Source organism: Musca autumnalis, unplaced genomic scaffold, assembly GCF_047663935.1.
Source record: "Musca autumnalis isolate F117 unplaced genomic scaffold, ASM4766393v1 scaffold_5, whole genome shotgun sequence".
Lineage (NCBI taxonomy): Eukaryota > Metazoa > Arthropoda > Insecta > Diptera > Muscidae > Musca > Musca autumnalis.
In genome coordinates this window covers 128,741,235-128,757,962 of record NW_027412088.1, presented here as the reverse complement: position 1 = coordinate 128,757,962, position 16,728 = coordinate 128,741,235, and the positions used below count along the sequence as shown (strand labels likewise).

Below are 16,728 nucleotides of genomic sequence, written 5' to 3'. Positions count from 1 at the left end.
GCAAGAAATAAATAATAATTTATTTATTTTGTCTTGTAAAAAATGTTTCTTGTAATTGTTATACAGTTTTTAATTTCAGTGTGTAAACACTGATATCAACAAAGACATATGGTTCTCTTTGAGAGAATTGTTGTAATTGTAAGAGAAACATGGTGTAAGTAATAACAATTTACGACAGGTAATACAGGTATTTTTTACCCTCATGTGTCAATACTTTTTACGGAATTTTTCATGAATGGTTATTTATATTATTTTTACCTTCACCTTTCTTTTTTCCTGTTTTTGTAGTTTTCCAAAGCATTGTTTTTTTTTGAATATTCATGTACAATAGGTAGATAATCATTTTTGGTAACTTTATGTAAAAACGTACGTCTACCGTTCAAAAGGTACTCTTGTTAAACAGCGCAACCCTGAAGATGCAATTACGAATGAGAATCAAAACGGAACACACGTTTTAGAGGAAACATTGTTTCCTCGTGTAAATTACCTCTTAGAGTTGGGGAATCTAGTTCCTGGTGCGGATCGATCTTTCTAGTTCCTTTTCCCAAAAGGAACTAGTTCCTCAATATAGTTCCATAGTTCGAGGCGATATACATTGTTCAATGAATCTTTCTCTTTCATCGTTCTTTACATTTCCTTCATTCCAAATAGTTCCGAGAGCGATATAGTTCAATGAATCTTTCTCTTTCGTCGTTCTTTTTATTTGCTTCGTTACAAATAGTTCAGAGAGTGAAGTAGTTGAACGAATCTTTCTTTTTGTTTTTATCTTTTGGAGGATAAACTGACAACGAGGATGTGATTTACGTTTATTTAAGAATGTGGCCGCATCTGAATGATGAAGGAACCGAACGTGAAAGAGCGAAGTAAGTGTGGAATTAAATTAAGAAAATAAATTATACAAATGGAAGGAATTATATGCACGGTTGGAACTATATGAACTTAAGGAACTATATAAATGCAAAAGCCGGATATAGTTCCAATAGTTCTTTGTATGGAATAGTTCCTTGGAACTAGTTCGTTCCGGAACTACACAACTCTACTGCGAATATTCGTGATATATATTTTTAATAAACCAGCTGAAAAGTGTATCATTTTTATCTGGCTGTACGCAAGTTAATTAGACTTTATACAAAAATATTCGCTAATATCATGAATTCTGAAGAAGAGAGAATAAGAACTTTTGCCTCTTGGCCTTTAAACGCACCAGTCCAGGCACACATATTGGCAAAAAATGGATTTTATGCTACTGGGACCTTTCTTGAAGCTAGTTGTAATTGGTGTAACTGTCGAATAAGTGACTGGGAATACGGGGACGATGTTCACACTAGACATTCAGCTGCCAGTCCACTATGTGAGTTTATAACAAATTATAACAACTGTGGAAACTTAAGAATAGAGCCCGCAGGAGGAGATTTGCCACATTCTACTTCAGCCATTGACAATGCTACAGCAATGAATCCTTCAGATACACACCAATCTACAGATCTGATGATAGAAGCAAATAGACTGGCGACGTTTAAAAACTGGCCGGTATTATTAAAATATCTATTTACCGTTTCAAAATATTATATTTTTTCTTATTTTTAACCACAGAATCCAAATATTTCCCCACAGTCCTTGGCAAAAGCTGGATTTTTTTATTTGAATCGATCAGACCAAGTCATGTGTGCTTGGTGTAAAGGTGTAATTGCTCAGTGGGAAAAGCAAGATAATGCCTTTCAGGAGCACCGTAGGTTTTTTCCTGGTTGCCCACGAGCTCAATTAGGACCACTAATCGAAATAGCTAGTGCTGGAATAAGAGATTTGGGTATACAGCAGATATCTCCAGCAAAAAATCCGAAATATTCATCTTTAGACGCTAGACTTCGTACCTATGCAAATTGGCCAATTCCAGATATCCAAAAGCCAGAAAATTTAGCTCAGGCTGGGCTGTATTATCAGGGGGTCGATGATCAAGTTCGGTGTTTTCATTGTAATATGGGCTTGCGGTCGTGGGAGAAAGAAGACGACCCTTGGTTTGAACACGCAAAATGGTATGTAATATATATTAAATGTCAATCCACATAGGTAAATTGTGTGAAATAACTGATTTTTAAAAATAATTGTAATAAGACTTGACCAAGGCACATTTATATAAAGTAGATGCATGAATGACAACTAACAAATTTACAAAAACAACATTGTTATTGAAAGATTAAGTGTCGAAGAAAATATTGAATAATAGGGTCGTTCTAATTTTTTTTTTTCAGGAAAAAACAAATAATTTTTGATAATCCTCTAAAATAGAACCCATTTGAATCAAAATGTAAATATAAAGCATTCAGAACAGTTGTAGGCTATTTTTATTCATGTCTAGGATGAAAAGAAGTATTTTATGCCAGCAAATTTCGAGGTTTTAAATTTCATGATTAGACCCTATCACATTTTGAAACCCAAATTTACAAAACAAGTAAAATACAGCTGATTGTCGCTTCTACCTTCTATAAATGTACCTGGGACATGACCATGGTTCAATTATTACAAGGTTGGACAAGCTGAAGCAGTTAGCTTATAACTTCAAAATAACTAATATTTGAAATGCTGTCAATATTTGCAAAGATAAAGTTTTAAAGACCTTTCCCGGGTCTTGATGATAGACCTTGGTGTCCTGAGTATAAATAAATTTAATTTCTGAGGAAAAGTCAGAATTTTTTAATATTCCATTTGGATATTTGGTACATGGATTGAGAAAAAAATTCCCATTCTCAAATCTGTTCGAGATACTAATTTTGGATATTGTGCGCAAATGTTATGGTGGTTTCAATTCTGAATATTAGAAAAAATCTTATAAAAACGATATTCATTATATCGAGAAACATTGTTAATTTATGGCTTCCTACATACTATACGTTTACTGAGGTCCCATAACTTTTGTGAAAAATTGTACATTTTCGTGGAAATTAGGAAAGAATTCAAAACAATTGGTAGTAGTGGTTTTCATATTATAGCAAAAACAAAAAAAAAAATATAGTGAGCAAATTTATAAAATTTTTGTAAGAGAAAATATTTATTAAAATTTATTTTGTGAGTTAGTTGAAAAAAAATTTAGGAAAAAGAGGTCGGAGTTATCTTCTGTATTAGTTAAATTTCACGCAAAAAATCACATTTTTTATTCTAATCACTTTTCGAATACACGCTAACATCTAGCGGAAGATATGGGTATCGTTCAAATAAACTTTGGGTTCCTTTAAATGGGGCATAATCTAGAAATAAAACTGTATCGGGTAATGTTCATTTTGAAATGCGTGTAAATCGCGAAATCCTCAAAATAACTTGATGCGCATGCGGTTTACCAATACAGTGAATTCTTCTCTTTTCATTTGTACAAATTTGCAAGGATTTACTTTGACGGCTAAGATGTAGCATCGTCTGCATTTTAGTGTGCAACAAACTGTATAACGCTTATAATTTTCACAAAGTGCATACACATTTTATGCGCATCCGATTTCACTATCATCCATGAAAAAATACATCGATCTAAACCTATTTCGATAAAATCAATGAAAAATCGTAGATGTAGCATCGCACACTATTTGTGGGATAAATCTTCCATGCCACTAAAATTTTTAAACCGATGTTTTCGCAAAAACGTGAGTGATGTGTTAGTTTCATCATTGAAAAGGAAACGATCCACAGAAAATGCGATTTAATCCGCGATATTTTCAAAATCATTTTACGCACATTTTTCGGTTTTTGCAGTTGCTGTTTTCACCGTTCTAGTGGATGGATTTTCATGATCTATGATTTATACGATCCGGACCGTCAAAAAGCTAAAATGTCTTGGGGTCCCAGCACAATCAAAAGGATATTGTAAATACTGTTCCCAAAAAATATGGTTTTTCGAAAAAATATCGCACTAAATTTTGGCCTTTGGCAGTAGATTACTCTGATGCTGTCTGGGCTACATAGTCAATATACATATCAAATTATGCGTAACCGCGAGTGCTTTGATACTATAATATGTTTTCTGAAATACCCGAATGCGCGTCGCAGTTAGATTAAAAATACAAAAAACACGGCTTAAATCTAGTTTAGTAAAAACTCTCCGATTTTTTCGAACAACATTTTCTTCTAAATTTTAAATTTTTCTCTCATTCAAAGGTCAATATCTCTGGACCCAGTGAAGGTATTATAACAAATGGCACCATTTTGGAAAGGTTGAAGTATGAGCTATAAAATTACGTGAATTAATTGAGCACCCATAATGGGCCCTTTTTCGACTTTTTGAGGGTTTTATGGAAAAACCCGGGTCCAAAAAGAGGTATTTTGGTTATAACTTCTGAACCCCTGGAGATAACCCCATCATATGACCACTTGTTGGATAGGTAGTTTCATACCCATTTTGTAAGAATCGACTTTCGGGTCGAATAACCGGGTAACCGGGTCCGTCCCCCAAGAAAATTTTATATTCCCGTAATCAGCGTAAAAATACCTACCTCTGGAAAAAATTTCAAAAAAATCGGAGAGTTTTTACTAAACTAGATTTGTTCCAAAAACACCTAAAATCTGGCTTCAAAATGTCAGCATCCATAGAAGGTGGATGCAGTGGAGATTTTGAAATGTGATACATTAGAAGTGTAATCTTCATTTTGTATTCTTCTATTTTTACTTTGGACTGATATCCGTAATTTAAACGGTTTAACCGCCAATCGAATAACAACGTAAAAAACTCGTTTGCTTCAACGTGTTTTTACCTATTTTTATTCATTTACGCGGTCATAGCTTCAACGCAAATTAATTTTTTTAGCCACATTTTTGAGCTTTGATTAAAAACAATTCGTTTGATTCAACTAGGGCCATATTTCGTGGTACACTGCAATATTTTGCGAATTATAACAGTGCAAACCTTGGCTTTATCAATGTTAAATTTTTTGACTTTTCGTCGTATATATATATATATATATATACACACAGTGCTGCTCAAAACATTTGCAACTCAGATGCCTATATCACATTCCGCCTATTTTTAGGGACATTTTGAGTTTTGAAATATGTTTGTACTTGTTATTTGATTTTTTATTGGCCATATTTTCAAGATTTAAAAAAGGATTATTCAGTTATGAACACTTATGTTTAAAAAAATGTGTGAAATATCGGAGGAACACATGTTTTAGCCTGCTCAAAACATTTGCAACTCCGTGGTACGAATTATATATAATTAGTATATATATATAATTATATATATATATTAGTATATATATATAATTAGTATATATTGGTATATTAGTTCATTTTTGACGTATTTTTTGTATTGATTGGCATCAAATTGTTTTTAATCAGAAGAAGGGGAAAAAGTTTTCATGAGGAGTACATTTTATCCCACATATGTTTACTTTTGATAGACAAGTATGCCGAAAACAAGACATGTCTAACTTCTTAAGAAAAACTTAAAAAAGATCATTTTTAGTATTAATTGTTAATTTATTAATTGAGCTTTATGATCTATAATGCAAGTGAAAAAGGAAAGCCGACAATTCGAACCCACACACCCACCATGTTTCGCCTTCGGTAAAGGCTTTCCAGACATATCGAATCGTGGGCTTTCCTTTATCACTTGCATTATAGATCATAAAGCTCGATTAATAAATTAAACAATTAATACTAAAAATTATCTTCGCCTAAAAAGGCAAATTTTTCACATAAAAAAAAATCAGCTGAGCCGGACTGGGGTTTGAACCCACGTCCTTGAAAACACAGGAAAAAAGTGTTGTCACGGCGTGTTAGCGTTCAGAGCCAAACTCCTAACTTTCAAAGGCAGCGCTAAGCGTTTGTCATGAAAGCAAAACTAAATGGGAAAATACTCATTGTTGTTGTAAAAAAAAAACAAAACAAAAATGCATTCGAAAGAAGAAAAGTTCGAGGACAGCGAAGTCGCTCCACATCCAATATGTCTGAAGAGCCTTTACCGAAGGCGAAACATGCATGTCACTTGCATTATAGATCATAAAGCTCGATTAATAAATTAAACTAAAATAATTTCTTCAGATTTTGAATCAAATTTTCTCTGTTGCATTTGTTTTGAGCATAAGTTCGAGCTTTCTTTAGTATATTTTTTGTAAAATAAGTGACATTTTTGCAAATTAATTTTTAAATGAATAAACAATCAATCTACAAAAATATTGGCATTTCAAATCCACAAACTACCTCAGAACTATATAAAATATGAACTATATATGTATATATATATATATATATATATTTATTTATTTATTTTTTATTTATTTGTTATTCCATTTCTTAATACTGAAGCCTCCAAGGCCAATGAATAGTATTAACAAAAACTAAAAAATGTCTAAGTAGAACTTAAAACTAGAAATACATAAACACTACTAGCTAATATAATTAATATAATTGGCTCCCCATCCGTAACTACGAAAAACAAGAAATATGAAAGCAAAGCCATGATAAACAACTAAGTCGCATGTAAATAATTGCCACCTTATACATTCGTAAAATAATAAACTCAAAAAACCAACAAATACGTAAAGGCATTACCAAAAACGTAATAGATAGGAATCAAGCAGAAGGTAATTATGTACTATCTTAACCAATATTAGTTTCCAAACTACAAAAATAATTCAAAAGCTTTACCCGAAAGGCATTATTGGTATGAGAGAATATTCTGAGCTCTATAGGCAAATAGTTCCACATTCGTGCAACACGTATTAAAAAAGATTTCTGAAACACAGTATTATATATTCTGAGTCATGGTAGAACAAGAAAAGGTAGCAGCAATACCCAGCTGACTGAACTGGGTTGTAGTGTTAGTGTCAAATTCCATTCGACATTTTATGTATTTATTTCTATGTTCGATGTATATTAGGGATATATATTTTTGAAGAACAAATTTATTCATCAGAAAAAAAAAACTATTTCCCATAAAGACGGCTTCATATCATTGACATGTAACCTCCTCCAGGTCCGAACGACATGCCGCACACTAAAACACCGCTTATAGAGGCGGTACAATATTTGTTAATATGTGTGGTATTTTCTTAAACTTGAAAAGAATGAAGCCCTAATAAACATGTGCTTTTTTGTTTTCAAAAGCAAATGATTGAAACATCTTCTCTTTTTTCAATGAATTACCAGCGACCCGAAACATTTTTGCAAGTATTCTACTTTCTGCGAGAAATTATGCATTTAGTGGAATGATATGGAAACATTCAAATTGAAAATCTAACGAGTTTTCATTCATGTTTTCTAAAATATTCAACCAAATGTGAAAAATTATTAGTTTTTTAAATTCCAATAATTTATAGACATTTCCTTGTTTTGTTTACATTTACGTTGACACTAAGGTTTACAAACAAAAACAAATTCCTTTGTGGTTGTTGTTCGAGTTGTATTTGTTGTAGTATTAACTTTACCTTGTATTTGTTCTACCATGATTCTGAGTATAGATATCTGAGTAGATCTTGTAAATATAGAAAATCTGAACATAATCGATAGTAGATGAGGTACTCCAGTTTTAACTACTTTATAAAACGAGCTAAAACCCTCACGGATACAAATATTTCAAAGTCAACCCCTAGAAAAAGCTTAACATAACTAGAGATATGTTCACGTTAACTACCCGCTTTAGTTTCGAGAATATCCGGTCTATAATGCCAGATACGACCTCCAAACCATAGGTAATCTGAGGTATAAGAAGAGCATATGCCAATCTCTTTTTAACCCAGACAGGAAGAAATACATTAGCAGAAAATAACCGACACAAAATACCACATACTTTCCGGTGTATAAAATCAATATGGGTGTCAAAAGACAATTTGTCATCCACAAAAACACCCAAAATTTTATGACAATTGACAAATTCAATTTGATTCTGTTTAATAAGGATATCATAATCATATGCCTGACTTCCAAATCTTATAGCTTTCGTCTTCATATGATTTACAGCGAGACAGTTATCTAAAGACCACGGCTGAAATAGAGCAAGACTATGATTTATATCACGCTCAAACTCACTTGAAGAGAGTCTATGATCATTAAAAGCGGGATAAACAGCATCAGCAAATAAGAGCGGGACGCAACACACACCAAAGAAACAATCACTCAAACTATTCATGTACAAAATGAAGAATAAAGGACCTAACACAGAGCCCTGTGGTACCCCGCATCTAACAGAAGAGTCCCAGAAGATTTACCATTTATACAAAAGAATTGAGTTCTGTCACGCAAATAAGATGAAACAAGTTTACAGGCAGTAGCCGAAAAATTGAATTCATTCTTAAGCTTCATGATTAAAAGCTGATGTTCAATAGTATTGAACGCTTTGGCTAAATCTAGTGATATAACTACACTACAGCAGTAAACTAGTAGTACTATGATTTTTTCGAAAAGCGAGCTGACCACTATATATGCGTACACTTACATAAGCCAAAATTTGATTCTTCATTATATGCTCAAAAAGTTTAGACAGCACCGGGAGAATTGAAATGGGTCTAGGTTCATCAGGACTGTTTACATTATGACATTTAGCAATTGGAACAACACGAGATTTTTTCCATAGGTTCCGATAAACCGATGATGTCAAAATAGAATTGATCAAATCTAGAATCAAATCGGAAATATATGGAAAAATTAGTTTTAAAAAATCCACAGGTATTCCATCAACGCCTATGGATTTAGATTTAATTTTGCTTAATGCAGAAACAACATCATCAATATAAACGCAACTAAAAGAAAAGGCATTATCCAATTCATCCCATGTTTGGAAATCAATATCACAATCGAGTGAGTTATTTGAAACAAATGATCTATTAACGACATCAACATTAAAATTAAAAAATGTTTCATCGCCACTAGTACATCCTGATTCTCTAAGGAAGCGCCAAAGAGCAGTAGAACCCATAGTATTAAATTTTCTAGAGTAATACCTCCTTCGCTCGCGTCTTATTGCAGACTTAGCTTTGTTTCTGTACTTACAGTATATTTTCCAGTTTTCACGACTCTTATTTTGTTGGTAGGCTTTAAAGGCCAGGTCACGAAGCGATCGGGAAAAGGTGATTTGATTCACATTTATCCAATTTTCGTCAAATCGAACTTTTCTGCGCACAGTAGGAACTGACTCGAATAAATCCAATATAAAAGCATATATCGCAGAGCATTTTAGTCGCTATCAGTGGTCTCAAGCATATCAACGTCAAAAGCCGTTAAAGAGGAAAAGAATCTATCCCAGTCCATATTTTCATAATCGCAGTATTCGACAAAGTCTGTGTAAGTATTAAAGCAGAGATCAATAGCGGCAAAAATAAGTACATGATCAGATATAGATGCGCAGTACATGGATCACTGACCAAGAAAAAATCGATCAAAGAAGAAGAGCTATGAGAAACGTCAAAGTGAGTAAATTTGCAATTATGTAGAATTGATAAATTTAGTCTGAAACGCGATGAGCGGACAGAGGAAGCCTTATGGGGGTCAAACAAATTGGAATTGAAGTCACCAACTATAACCACCTCTGAATATGACATAAGCAGATTAGCATGAGCATCTTCAAAATAAGAAAAGTCTCCAGGAGGAGGTAAATACACAACACCTACCAAAATCTTAGCAGCACCGGAAAGTATTTCAATAAACATCGACTCACATTTTCCCAACACTGACAATTTAAAAACAATTTTATACTTAATTCCTCGTAAAATGTACATACCAACATGTACAACACCACCACCTCTCGAGTTTCTGCGATCATTCCTCACAAGTCTATACCCAGGTATATCTATAGCACGACTTGAAACATTAGGCTTGAGCCAGGTTTCCGAGACTGCAAGAATATTCAATCCAGAACCACATATAATTGATTTATGTTCATGAAATTTAATAGAATTCGCAGATTTTCTAAGTCCCAATTTACATTAGGCGAGTTTACTTGCGGCAATTGTCAGTTTGTAGGTGAGATAGGGTGCTGAAAGGCAAAGGGTTACCATATGCCTCACCTCTCTCTCCTACAAAATGACAATTGCCGCAAGTAAACTCGCCCAATGTAAATTGGGACTTATACTCCGACAATTTAAGTGAGCAATATTGAGCTTGTCATAATAAGGATGCAAAACTGTGCTAATGTACATGTTGCTGCTTATCACTATTAGATTGGAATATTTTATTGAAGTGAAGTATGTTTAAAAATATTTTCTGAATACATACATACATACATAATACAATGCCTACTATGTTATAAATCAACATTATAGAATACAGTACATATTAATTTGTTAAACACATATTTCAACACTTTCCCTTGTTTAATTAATTAATATTTAAATGATTACATAAGTATTGCAATCGAGGCTTAGGTAAGGGTTTGGTCATTAAATCTGCTAGTTGATTTTCAGATGAAACTTGACATGTTGACATTATACCCTCTGTGACCTTTTCACGTATGAAGAAGTGTTTGAGATCGATGTGTTTCGTTCGCTTATGAAATTCTGGATTCTTTGATACACGAATTGCAGCAGTGTTGTCCATTTTTATCATTGGAATACAATTGTAATTTACTATATCCTTGAAAAGTAGTTTAAGCCATATAACTTCTTTTGCGGCTTCACTTGCAGCTATTATCTCTGCTTCAGTTGTTGAAGTTGAAACAGTTGGTTGCCTTTGACTCATCCAAGATATAGCTCCACCTGCATAGGTTGCAACAACACCTGTTGTATAACCTCCAGTACTGACACATCCACCATAGTCAGCATCACTATAACATTCTAATACCTTGGGTCCTTCTTTCTTGTATGTAATTCCAACAAATATGGATCCAGCAATATATCTGAAGACTCGCTTTAGTCTCTGAATATCTTCATCGGTGTAGTTATCAAGGTGTCTTGAGAGAAAACCAACACTGTATGCCAAATCTGGCCTTGTTTCCAGCATCAAATACATTAGAGCACCTACTGCCTGTCTATAAGGAAATTCTCTTGGTGCTTTCCCTGCTTTTGCAATGCATTTGACTGTGTTTTCCATTGGTGTTGAAACTGGGCGACACTCTGAGAAATTAAACCTCTCCAATATTTTTCTAGAATATGCCTTCTGAGAAATTTTGATTCCATCATCTCTGTTTTCAATTTCCATTCCGAGAAAGTATGAAGCGTCATTAGAAACAAAAAATAAATTAAAAACTAGAATGTCAGCACATAAATCTGACATTAAATTAAGAAATGTTAACATAACACAAAAAACCGCATTGTCCGAACACTGTAAAAAACACAATCATACACCCAATATTGATGATGTGAGACTATTACAGACGGAGAATCACTACAACAAGAGACTAACGCTAGAGATGCTCCACATAAACAGTCTCCCAACAACAACAAGAATAAACAGCAAAACCGACACGGGCAACACAGCCTATTGCTACAAGCAGCTTACACGGGGGAAGAGATCGTGAAATAAATAAATACTAATCAGTGCAATAATAGAACTTGTCGGAGTAGGAACACTACAGTAGTTTTTAAGTTTTTATTATGTTTAGTATTTACACGTAAGCGATCTTTTTCTGTGTTTATTTACCTGTTAGTATTAGGGAAAACTGTGATATAATTATTAAGTCGTACTTTATTTATTTTATTTTACTTGTGGGTGTATTCGAAATTTTGGGATAAATAATTAGGGTGACCAGATCAGGAAACTTTTCGCATTAACACCCCCTTTTTCGGCACTCATTATAAGAACGTCATCGTTTTCTTTCAAAAACGTTTTGCAACGTTCCACTGTGCTTACAATTAATTTGTCTTTTTCATCTGTTCGTCTATAAACTAGGTTCATTCTCGCTATTTTTTGTTTCTCTTTGTCGGTGATAGTTTGTGTGCAGTTTTTTCCTTCTCTGCGATCACTTTAAACAACGGAAAGTTTTTGTTGTTGTTGGCGTTGCATATTTTGGCCCTTGCGAGAGCAACCACTCAATGCCATCTGGAAACTTTTTAGTTGTTGTGTTGACAAACCATCCGTTTTTGTTGTCCATTTGCAATTTAATACTTTGTTGTCGCAGCGACTGAAGTTTTTTTATTTGAGTGCATTTGTGTGTGTATTTCTCTTAGTTTTGACTCACTCGCCATGTAGAGTTTCACATATAGACTAGACATAATGCATGCAACAAAAAATGTTTATGAAACAATATATAGAAACATTACCCGTAACAGAAACAATGCAGTTTGTTGTTTATTAAAAATACAATCAAGGAGGTATATTTCAAGTTATATTATCAGAAGCGAAATGTATAAATTCAAGGATCTATTCAAGAAGAAGTCCATGTCAATTGGCTCGTTAAATTCGGATAAATGAGTACAAAACGTATAAAAGAAAATAATGTTATTTAACCATATCGTAAAATTACATTATGTTAAATCCAAAAGCCATTCATTCACCATAGACTAATGAATGTATAGACAGAGAAATTGTAATGTGTTTGTTTTTTGTAGGGGTCGCCCTCACTCCATGGGTGACCAAGAAGAGAACAGGCCAAAACGTGAATGTATTCAAACCAATGTTAATCACCACTGGGCTCGCGAGCCGTGTCTGTGTGAACACACACAATCTCAATTGTGGTGAGTTTGAACGTTACTCTCACCACCGATCATCTTCTTTATTTTAGTAATGAATCAACGCACACGATGTTTATCTAGAGAGGGATAGATAATCTCGTGTGTGTACCCAACACAAACGCAGCTGTTAAATTTGTTGTTGCTGGTGAACACTGATTCAAACTATTGGCAAATTATAGCTTCGTTCCAGAACTAAAAAGTTTTTACACATTTTGAACATTTTTCCCCGAAATGCGTTCCCGTACACCAAAAAAGTTGCAGAATGTTCACTTCTCTTTGAACAAAAATGGCGCTGAATGGCTTTCTCTTTAGAAACTTTTTACACGACAAATTTGAGCGAGCAAAAATGTGCAACATGTTTGCCGGCTTCCGATTCGCTGAAACTCAGACTTTGACATTTGTTCCAGATTTTTTGACGTTTCTGCCATTTTTCCGTTCCCGTACATTTTGGAAAAATGTGTGCGTTGAACTCATTTTTGACAGTTTTCTCTTTTGAACATTTTACCATTAAACAAGTACTGGAACGAAGCTTATGACTGTGTTAGTGTTTTTTAATGCACGCACGCTACAAAACAAAACATTATCTCTCTTTCTATGCATTCGGGTCGGCACCGCCTTGCCAAAGAATAACACATTGCAATCAATTGCATTTTGTTTTGGGGTAAATTGTGTTGAATTTGTTTATATGAGGATGTATATCCGGCCAAGAACTACCGATTATCAGAATAAATATTTAAAATCTATGGTTGTTGCTATTTTAAAGATTGAGTGCATAGCCATGTTGCGGGAGGGAAAATTAGTCGGATAGACTTCCTGTAAGGGTCATGTGCAATCTCTAGTTGTCTTTTTTGTAACTATGAATGTTTGTATCGACTGTGCTTTGTTAAGAGTAGATTTTGTTTTGTCTTGTAGGGTACCCTGATATAGGATAGTTGTATGGAAGTGATAGCCGTTGCGGAAACCACTATGACCGTAAGACAGAGTATCATTTACCAGAAACTCATGAAAGCTTGTTTAGCAATGAGATAAGCGACATGAGAAGGGCATTAGATACCTTAGTTAAAACAGTTCAAAGTATGAGTATGACTAGCAAGGATACAGCTTACATGCCCAGCACTTCACGGGCTAATGAAAACATCCCTCCACCACAGTTGCCAGAGGTGTCGAATGGGGCCTCTCATTCCAATGTTCAACCACCGGGAACGGGCTCTTCTAATGGAAATTACTACCCACTATCGTTCCATAACGATATGATCAGGATTAGAGGAATAAACTTTGACGGGAATTCGCAGAAGCTCACTGTTGAAGAATTCGTTGGAAAGTCTGCAAGCCCAATATGGGATCCCATGGGATGAAATCGTTAGGGATTTTCGTGTATTAATCTCGGGACCAGTGCTAGAGTGGTTCTGGCAGACACAAAAGATGCGCAATTTCACTTCGTGGATACAATTAAAAGACACCAAATCGTCATTCGAGGCTATGCGGGATCTGGTAGAACGCAAACAGCAAATGAAACCATCGATGCATATTTCCAAGCAATGGGTCAGTTACGGTCAAGTTTAGTTCATCCTATAACAGACCAAGATATGGTCAATATGATAAAGGTTAATGTCAAGGAAAATATAAGAATCGCGTATTTGTTTGCTGGAATTGCCGTATGACTGGACATATGTTCGTAGAATGTCCGTCCACAGAACGAAAACTTTTTTGTTAAAGGTGCGGTAGGCCGAGGACCACAACTCCTCATTGCCCAAATTGTCAGTCGGGAAACTCCAAGAGGGGTGTGGAGACGATGGGGGAAACACGTCCGGGAGAGGACCCCGAGAATGCAGCCCAATAAGAATAACGTCACGACAAATCCTGGAAGAAAGAAAAGAAAAAGAGATAGTAAATAAGTAAGTAGTATACCAAGGTCAGCGACAACATTTATCACTAAGCCGAAGCGAATATTAAAAATTCGCCAGAATACCAAAGAAAAACGCAAGATGATATGGTCAAATAACAGTGATCCCAGAATGTATGTGGAAATCGATATAAATGGAACAATTTTAAAAGGATTACTGGACAGTGGGGTTTCCGTCAGCTTATTGGGAAAAGGTTGCCGAGAATTGGTGGAAGATTTGGGTATGGACATTATACCAGTTTTCCATAACATCACGACAGCAAGTGGTCGTAGTTTTAGGGTTTTGGGAAAGATAGAATGTGAGATAGAATTCGATCGAAAACGAAGATGTATGACCATCTATTTATGTCCAGATTTGGAGCAAATGTTGTATCTAGGAATAGATTTTTGGCGAGAGTTTGGCTTAGTCCCAGTGGTATTACAAATTGGGGAATTAGATATAGAGAAAGTTACTGAGGAATTCACATAGTCTGGTAATGAACATCGGCTCAAACCACATGACCTCTCCGTCATTAAAGAATTCGATGCATTTGAAGAGAAAGGTCTAGGAAGAACCAAGCTCGAAAAACATACCATAACAAGTTGATAGAAGGGGCAGAGCCGGTGAAGGATAGACATTATACTATGTCGCCTGCTGTCCAAGCAATTACTTACGAAGAGGTTGATAAGATGCTCCAACTTAAGTTTATAGAAGAAAGCGAGAGTCCCTGGAGCAGCCGAACCACCGTGGTGAAGAAGCCCGGGAAGAATCGCTTCTGCCTCGATGCCAGAACATCGGCGGAATACTCAGTAGGATTGATGAAACGGTTTTTATAAGTAGTGTCGACTTGATATTTGCCTTCTGGCAAATCGAGTTAGATGAAGACAGTACGAAGTACACGGCCTTTACTGTACCGGGACGACCTTTGTACCAGTTTCGCGTAATGCCCTTTGGCTTATGCAATGCTGCGCAAAGATTGTGCCGGCTAATGGACAAGGTCGTCCCCAGCAGGTTGAAGGAAAGCGTCTTCGTCTATCTCGATGACCTCTTGGTCATTTCAAGCGACTTTGAACAGCATATGGAACTGTTAAAGGAATTTGCACAATGCCTCAAAAAGGCGAATTTAAACATTGGACTTAAGAAGTCACAATTCTGCTTCCAAGAGCTTAAGTACCTGGGGTTTATCATCGGGGGAGGAATGTTGAAGGCCGTCGGTTCATCCGAGACTTCGCGACAATCTCTGCCCCGCTGACGGACATGTTGAAAAAAAACAAAAAATTCACTATGAGCAAAGACGCCATTACAGCCTTTAACAATTTGAAAAGAGCATTAATAAGGTTCTACATTCAGTGTGATGCCTCGGAATACGGTATCGGGGCCGTACTGTTCCAGCTGAGTGACCACGGAGACGAGCAACCGATCGCTTTTTACCCCCAGAAGTTAAACTCGAGTCAAAAAAATTACAGTATAACAGAAAAGGAGTGTCTAGCTGCTGCTATGGCAGTGAAGAAGTTCCGACCTTATGTCGAATTAATGGACTTTACTGTCACAACATACCGTGTTAGCCTCCAATGGTTAATGAACTTGAAAGACTTAAGCGGTCGTCTCGCCCGTTGGTCACTTCAGTTACAGCATTACCGCTTCGAGATAGAGCCTAGGAAGGGGAAAGACAACCCAGCAAAATGTTCGATGCCAAAGATGACATTCAATCATGGGTGCAAGTGATCTAGCATGTCATCTTTTTAGCATCTTCATCGATGAATTTTATATGAGCGTGGACCCCAAAAGATGACGTTCTTTTCTGGATCCTAAGCATGTCATTTTAACCAATGCGTTGACATGTCATTTCCACCAATGCTTTGGCTTGTCATTTCCACCAATGATTTGACATGTCATTTTCACCAATGCTTTGACACGTCATTTTCACCCATGCTTTGACATGTCATTTTAACCAATGCTTTGGCATGTCATTTTCACCAATCCCTTGGCATGAAATTTTCTTGTCTTGTTTGGAAAATGGAAATGCTGTATTGAAATATGGTTTTCATGAAAAACAAAACTCTTTATTAATTCAAACGAATTCATGAAATAGCTACAATTAATTTATCAGTTTAGTTTTTCAAAAGTTTACATCCAAAATTGCAATGTAATCACCACCGCTGCAACGCAAAAGATTACTTCCTCCGTTCTCCGCAACTGATATTCTTTCATCTTACAAAAGGTTTTTTCAATTATCTTCCCATCACCAGTTCAGATTTCAA

The 16,728-nt window shown here is 35.3% G+C and overlaps 1 protein-coding gene across 1 annotated transcript in view; it reads left to right on the top strand.

Moving 5' to 3' along the window:
• The first annotated feature begins 622 nt into the window (after positions 1-622).
• The window catches only part of Diap2 (Death-associated inhibitor of apoptosis 2), a 31,877-nt gene continuing 15,771 nt past the window's right edge, over positions 623-16,728 (top strand). The window contains exons 1-2 of the mRNA XM_073956414.1: positions 623-1,530; positions 1,594-2,033. Coding sequence (XP_073812515.1) covers positions 1,150-1,530; positions 1,594-2,033 — 821 coding nt within the window. The 5' untranslated portion in view covers positions 623-1,149. The remainder of the gene's footprint in view (positions 1,531-1,593; positions 2,034-16,728) is intronic.